This window comes from Penaeus chinensis, chromosome 26 (genome assembly GCF_019202785.1).
Source record: "Penaeus chinensis breed Huanghai No. 1 chromosome 26, ASM1920278v2, whole genome shotgun sequence".
Taxonomy (NCBI): Eukaryota; Metazoa; Arthropoda; class Malacostraca; order Decapoda; family Penaeidae; genus Penaeus; species Penaeus chinensis.
Genome location: NC_061844.1, coordinates 9,226,959 through 9,234,458, shown reverse-complemented (window position 1 = coordinate 9,234,458; position 7,500 = coordinate 9,226,959). Strand labels below are relative to the sequence as shown.

Sequence of the window (7,500 nt, the reverse complement as noted above, 5' to 3'; positions counted from 1 at the left end):
ACACACACACACACACACACACACACACACACACACACACACACACACACACACACACACACACACACAGGCAATGGCAAGTGCGCGCGGAGGGAGACACGACCTTCCTCTGGCTGGCTTGGCAGGACGACCTCGTGCTTCGTGATGACGTCATCGCTGCTCTCCTCCCGCTGGATGAGGACGACCAAGGCGGGGGGGGCGAGGAGGCCCAGGCTCAGAGGGGGCGATCTGCGGGGGGGAAGTAGGTGGTTCCGTTGGATGGCGTTGCTGTTGGTATTACCATGTTGTCGTCGTCTAAGTCATCGGCCTCTTCGTCGTCATCATCGTCCTCCTCCTCATGATCATTCTGATCATCATATTTATCATAAATATCATCATCGTCATCATCATTATCATCGTCGTTATCATCATCATCATCACATCATCATCATCGTCCCAATCCTCATCGTCATCACCATCGATATATTCATCGGCATCAACATCCTTATTATCATCGTCCAACAATTCTAATTTCCATTTTTGTTGTGTGCTGTTATTGTCATCATCATTGCTAACATTTTTTTCTGTCAATCAAGAAATATGCAAAGAAACTAAACCATTATTATACATCAACCCCCACCAGGACTGGCGCCAAGAAGGGAAAGTCGACAGGTCCTGCGACTCTGTGGGAGGTCCTGCCCACAGACCCCCTGCCCCCTCTGGTCCTGTGGGGCGAGCAGGACCCCCTCCCCCACCTCCTGGGCCAGTACCTCCTCTCAGACCACCAACTCACCTTCGACGCCTTCTACGAGCGCTTTCGGATCGTAGGTGGATTCGTTCGGATTCCTCAGAATTCTTTTGGGTTAATCTGGATCTTCTGGAATCTTGTGGATTCCTCTGGATTTTTCAGGGTTCTTTCGAGTTCCTCTGGATTCTTCTTGATTTCTCTGAATTGCTCTTTATTCTTCCGGATTGTTCTGGGTTACTCTGTATCTTCTGGATCCTTCTGGAATTTTCTGGATTCTTCTGGATTCCTCAGGATTCTTCTGGATTCCGCTGGATTCCTCTGGATTCCTCTGGATTTCTCTAGATTCTTTCGGATTTTGCTCGTTTGTGTCTGTGAGTTTCTGCCTATCTTCCTGTCTGCCTTTCTTCTATCCCCCTTACTTTTTGTAAATTCTACCCTTTCCCTCTCTCTCTCTCTCTTACTCCTCTTTATTTCTCCTCAGCCTCCGTCTACCCTTTCTCGCTGCCCCGTAATATGCTTTTACGTGTTTCCAATATCGTGCTGCTTATGCAACTTACCTCTGGATTTTTAGTTCGTGTCTGCATCAGATATATCTTCCTTTTAAATGAGCTTAATCCCCGATTTCGATTCTTAGTTACGAAATGAATTATTCACCCAAACTTAAAAATAAAAAAAAATAAAAAAGAACCACCTCAAATTTAATAACATCTAATGACACTTGCCATAAAATTACACTGAATAAAACCCTTCATAAAAATCCCTTGCACTCCAATGTCTTCCCACCAGGACCGGCTTCTTCTGCCTGACCTAGTCGACTGCCCGCCCGAGTGCCAGTCTCTCGCCGCCTCCATCTTCAGCCTTCTGGACGCGAGCGCAGATGGTCTCCTGAACCAGCTGGACGCCACCTACCTGACCCGGGCCAGCGTCAGGTCACTCACGCTGCAGCTGGATGACCTTCTGGATGAGTTGAGCGACATGGGGACAGAGCAGTGGGTGCACGTGGTTAAGGTAAGTTGGTTTCATTATGGGTGTATTGTATTTCTTTGTCTGTTCATGGCTTTGATGATTCGTCTCTTCTGAGATTATGATAAGTTGCTGGCAATATTGACATTTATTATAACTTCAATTTGCATTACTATTGTGATTTTCATGAGTATTCGCGTGATTGAATTTTCTTTATCTATTGATCTATCTATCTATCTATCCATTTATATATATATATATTTATATATATATATATATCAGTCTACGTCGGTCTCTCTACCTATCTCCCCTACTCTCTCTCTCTCTCTTTCTCTCTCTCTCACACACACTCTCTCTCTCTCTCTCTCTCTCTCTCGCGCGCGCGCGCTCGTCCTCGCCTAGCAGTCTTGCTGACCCGCGTTAAAATCCCGCCCTGCCAGCGGATGTTATGCTCGGCCATCCCTTACACCCACGGGGTAATTTAGAGGCAGAATAAACAAACAGCCATAACTTGACTGAAATCACCAGATCTTGCCAGCCAAACCCTAAATTACTGTAGTAATAGTCCTTATCATCACACACACTACAGACACGTACACGTTAATCCTAACCCTCCAATATCACTTCCCCCTCCCCCCCCTCAGGGCGACTCCGGACCCAGAGAAGCCTTCTTAGGGCGAGCCAAGGACCGCATGGTGTCTTCGGCGCAGTCTCAGGTCAGGCGCTGGATCGACGGGGATCTCGAAGGCGCGGACGAGGGGGCGCTGAAGGAACACCTGCCGGAGCTGTACTCGCAGGTCGTCGCGGCGAGGGAGAATACGGATGGTGAGGGAAGGAGAGGGAGTAGTAGAAGGAGAAAGAGAAGGAGATGAAGGGGATGAAGGAGGAGGGAGAGGGAGAGGGAAGGATGAGGGAAAATGCGGATGGTGAAGGAGGGAAGGAGAGGGAGAGAGAGAGAGAGAGAGAGAGAGAGAGAGAGAGAGAGAGAGAGAGAGAGAGAGAGAGAGAGAGAGAGAGAGAGAGAGAAGGAGAGAGAGAGAGAGAGAGATAGAGAGAGAGAGAGAGAGAGAGAGAGAGAGAGAGAGAGAGAGAGAGAGAGAGAGAGAGAGAGAGAAAGAAAGAGAGAGAGAAGGGAGAGGGAGGGAGTATCATATACACTGCAGCGTTTAAATATGTCTTCCAAGCCTATTTATCAGCCAACGCATCAATAGAATATATACAAATTATTTTGTTGTTTTTTTCTTTTACAGGGAAGGAGGAGTTGTAGCCATTCTGTCAAAATATTAATATCTAGTGAGTGCTACGGATTTCAAGTTATTTGAATAAATATTCGTATATCTTTACCCAATACGTATTATTATCCTACTGACATTGATTTAATGAAAACAATAATTAACCCTTGAATGCACAGCTATTGATGGTTAGAATGTCTGGACCGAAAAATTTTCATGGCGAATTTTCATGCATTAAATCCTTAGAACTGTCCAGGGTTGGACATATTTCAATATAATCATACTCTGTTTTATGAAAGGATATGCTCCCGAATACAAACTAATATTTCAAAATTTATTCGAGGAACTTTTAACTTACCGAAGATAACGAAATCGGAAATGATGCCTCGATTGAAGCGTCAATCCAAAAGATCTGCAAAATGTAGAGAAAAAAAAAAACAGCGGATAAATGTATAAGAATGTTCCAGTGGAGTTGACCGATAAGGCTTAATTCAATATTAATTTAGTATATCAAAGCAAAACATAATCAGATTAAAGGTTGAGTGTGATGATTTTTTTTTTTTTTTTTTTTTTTTTTTATAAACCACTGCAAAATTTTCTGCATCTCTCTTTATATATCTCTAAACTATGGAGGATTTCTTCGGATGAGCTCTACATCAGGAAGGAGAAATGGTTGCACCAGATTTGTCTAACTACAGACTGGTTCACACTTAATGAGCATACACACTTCCAGCAGGACACGAGGGGATTCTTAATGGCTGGGTTGTAACGTATGAACGGGTCCGCACGAGCACGGGCTAACCCGGGAAGTTATATCACTAACTTTAATCTACACATTGGCGACACATAAAAGAAAATTTAAATGAGGCTTTCTCAATTTACTCATAACAACTTTATGAACTGAGGAGGCACAAAGAAACCACTCTTGCAACACGGTGACATCCGGTACGCCATTAGACACATCGGTGCTTAGCATAAGCGGCAGTGTCTATAATCTGACACACACAGTGGTTAGCCAGTCGTATTCTGTGTAGAATGGCTTTGGCACCATTAAATTGTCTTGCAAAGCGCCAGGGACTCATAGTAAGTGGCATCTGAGTACCATCCGTCCGAGAAGTATTCTCGCTGCTCTGCGTCTCGGGAGTTTTTTGCTTGGTTGAATGGCCATCGCATTTAGTGGTTGTCCCCAACCCATCTCAGCTGGTGTATCAGAAATATAATTTCCACTGATGTCAATATGGTTGGAAACACTATTCTTAATGACGGGTCTACCCCAATCAAAGTGTCTTCTCTACGACGAGCACGTGCAGTGGTCAGCTGGTAGTGATTGCCACTGGGCATGGTATGCTGGTTGTATGACATGTCTTTGTCTGGGATACATGAGCTCGTGATTGAAAACCAAGACTATGCCTACAGCGAGGGTGTAACATAGCCAGCATAGATCTCCTCCTGCCCTATATTCTTCCTCGAATATGAGGTCCAGACAGTGCTGGGTTCTTCTTAGCCTGTCTCCCAGTGGAAATAACTGCAAGATCCTTCGCAACGACGGCAGACCATCTCAAGCAACTCATGAGATCAGTGCCTTGCCCACTCTTTTGACTTTTGACATGTAACTGTATTAATATAACACTCACTGTTACCAACAATATCAATTTACCTTTTTTAATCTCTACAGCCTACGTCTTTTTAAATTTGTTAACATTTCTGTCCTGTTCTAGATTGGCGAGCAAGCCGCACGGTAAAGTTGTCACGAAAGTTTGGAGACAAACATACCACGTTCTTATTATGCCTTGATGTTCAGATGGTAGGCTTGGTTCAAAGTCCAAAATCTTTTATTCCTGGCCAAAATATAGTTGGTTTGCTCAGAAATTGAGTGATGGGTGGAATGTTTGTCTCATCTTGGGTTCTGGTAGGTTTTAAATGTGTGTGAAGTTGAGCAGTATGACGCGGTACAGCACAGTGTTAAGTTTTCCACTTACAAGGATACACAATAAAGTCCTTCAAACGGATGCATGAATCATTTTTGAACCGTGATGCTGAAAGCTCATCAGTCGACTCAATTGTGAATTAGTACTGGCATGCTGACATCAGCAATCTGGGGTCAGAGTCGGAGTGGGAAGAATTTGACCCCAACTGTATCATCCCGCAGATGAGTGCGCATTTCCTCTACAAGCACTGACCTGCCTCAATTTTGACGTGGGACCAACTTTGACTTTACTGAAGCTTGCCCTTTCGGTTGAAAAGGGGGATTCATCAACACATTTATTATGCTAAATCGTAAATACGATGTTTTTCTTCATGCAGTTGCGACCACATCGCCACCTAACAGTGGCTTTGCCGTCCGGAACAAGTTGTTCATTTCGTGCCCTGCGAGTAGGACGAGCTGATGTCACAATAGTATTTGTATGTAAAAAATGAAAGTTGTAGGTAACCATAAGGCTTTGGTAATTATATGACCCTCTTTTGTTGTTATCTCTGGTTTATTTTAGTGTATTTTAGTGTGTGTCAGTTGGAGATGATCACTGATCTCGAAATTAAGAATCCAGTGAATAAAATAGTGAAAGTTTACTTCAGAGCTGGTAATTGAAGGCCTCGGAGGGCGTGTTGGTTGTGTGTGTTGGTCCAGTAACTCTGAATGAGCTTCTCAGATCCATCCGTCCCGCGCATGACGTCACTTAGCGTAAGGCTTTAAGGTTCAACGATAAGCCGATTAGCTCTATTTTGGCTTCATAATTATCACATCATGTGTGTTATATCTTAGTTGTATGTTTTTTTGTTTTTTTTTTTAATAAATTCATGGAAAGGGTTTGGATTTTAAATATTTCTTGATAGAATAAAGCACTATTAACATTCATATCTCATGTCTTCTTTGTTCACTACTTCTTTATTACAACATACCTAAGCTGCAGCATGAGGAAGTATAATATTAAAACCAAGCAAAATATACGGTATATACCCACAAATAATCGCCGCCAATCGCTTGTAAAATCGTCCAATGTGTGCAAATCGTTGGAATGAGCCAGCATCTAAAATTACTCTAGTGTTTGCTTACTCTCCTACCGTTTTCTATGATTTACTTTCTCCAGCCTATCATCCCCCCCCCCCCCCTCGTTATCAGCCTCGACAAGTGACGTCACAGGCCTTATCACCCAAAGCAGACTTCCGGTGTGATGAGACCTTATTTATAAAGGCCTTGGTTGCTACTGCCAATTTAGGTGAAATCAAATTAATTGAAGATAATAATTCGAAAGAAATATAAATCAGGGTAGATAGTGTTCATTGTGTCGACGGTACCTATTTTCCAGTAAAATATCATTTTAATTTAAAATAACTTTACCGCCATCTCGCAAGAGACGAGACGACACGAGATATGACGAGAATTTGTAAACACAGCGAAGATCGTTCGAAAACGTTGTTCTTGAACTTTCAGTAATAACATGGTCTGTGATACTTTATTCATCTAGAAATCCGCCGTTCTTGACACATGTACGTGTTGTTGTTGTATTCGTTCTTTCTAAGATAAAAAATTATCTTACTAGGTACGAGTTGCAGATATTAAAATGTTAATTGACCAAGCCTGTTTACCTTTTGATATTTATTCATCATGTGTGTAATAGTATTTATGTCTAAGCTTACCAAAACTTAAAAAAAAAATATTTAGTAGTTTATTTAACATGGATTCATCCAAGCTTAGTGTAACCCCAGTTAGCTATCTTTGGATACTTTTTTTGTAATGTAAAAAAGAGTTTTGATAGCTCTGTACTTAAGATAACACAAACTTAGCAGTCTAAATTTAACCAAATATATATTTTTTTCTTCATCTGCTTTTTTTGAATCTTCAAACAAAAAATCTCTCTTCTTCTTTAAAATATCTTCATCTTAATATTTTGCTGCCTAAGGTTCAGGAACTGGGTCCATGTTCATTCATGTCTTCCTGTATAGCCTTGTGAACAAACATTTGCCATCTGTATTTAGCTTAGATACAAGAGATAATGTAAAAGTTTATTCAAACATTGAGCAGAAGTATTTAAACCACAATGAAGAATGTAGTCTTGTAGTAGTTTATATAACCATATACCAGAGGAATACTAACTGATATTTTGATAAATTCATGAAAAATTATCTTCTAAGTGGAATGATGTGTATGCAATATTTTTTCTTTTATTTTGGCAAATGTTTCAAAGGCTGTCAAAACATGGTAATTGTTTAAGATAGGACAACATAGATTAAGGCCTAGACTTTAGTGCTTCACAGTTCATCAAAGGCCACAATCATCTGTCAGTATTCAGTAAGCTTAGAGCATGTCCTTTGTTTCTTATTTGACAATAAGGTGCCAGGGAGGTCAGCAAGCTCTTACCCTGCCAGAATATATACCTATTAAGTGGATGTTTGTTTAGTATTAACAGAGCACAATGCACAAAAAGCCTTGACATTACTGGACTAGCATAGATTTGCTAGTCCAGTTTTGTTTAGTGATTGTGGCATTATCATTATTTTCTGAATATTAGTATTTATACCTAATAGAGGAGTTTTATGTGTTTTTATGTACGTTACCTTAATTATTTCTAGGTTCAAATG

The 7,500-nt window shown here is 41.4% G+C and overlaps 2 protein-coding genes across 2 annotated transcripts in view; both read left to right on the top strand.

Annotated features, from left to right (window-relative positions):
* Positions 1 to 3,033, top strand: part of LOC125039159 — a 13,514-nt gene extending 10,481 nt beyond the window's left edge. Inside the window, exons 5-9 of the mRNA XM_047632922.1 lie at positions 71 to 241; positions 623 to 803; positions 1,514 to 1,735; positions 2,335 to 2,515; positions 2,941 to 3,033. Of these exons, the coding sequence (XP_047488878.1) occupies positions 71 to 241; positions 623 to 803; positions 1,514 to 1,735; positions 2,335 to 2,515; positions 2,941 to 2,957 (772 nt within the window). The 3' untranslated portion in view covers positions 2,958 to 3,033. The remainder of the gene's footprint in view (positions 1 to 70; positions 242 to 622; positions 804 to 1,513; positions 1,736 to 2,334; positions 2,516 to 2,940) is intronic.
* Positions 3,034 to 6,234: 3,201 nt separating this feature from the next.
* The window catches only part of LOC125039074 (WD repeat domain-containing protein 83-like), an 8,223-nt gene continuing 6,957 nt past the window's right edge, over positions 6,235 to 7,500 (top strand). Inside the window, exon 1 of the mRNA XM_047632800.1 lies at positions 6,235 to 6,408. The gene's annotated coding sequence lies outside the window, so the exon portion shown is untranslated. The remainder of the gene's footprint in view (positions 6,409 to 7,500) is intronic.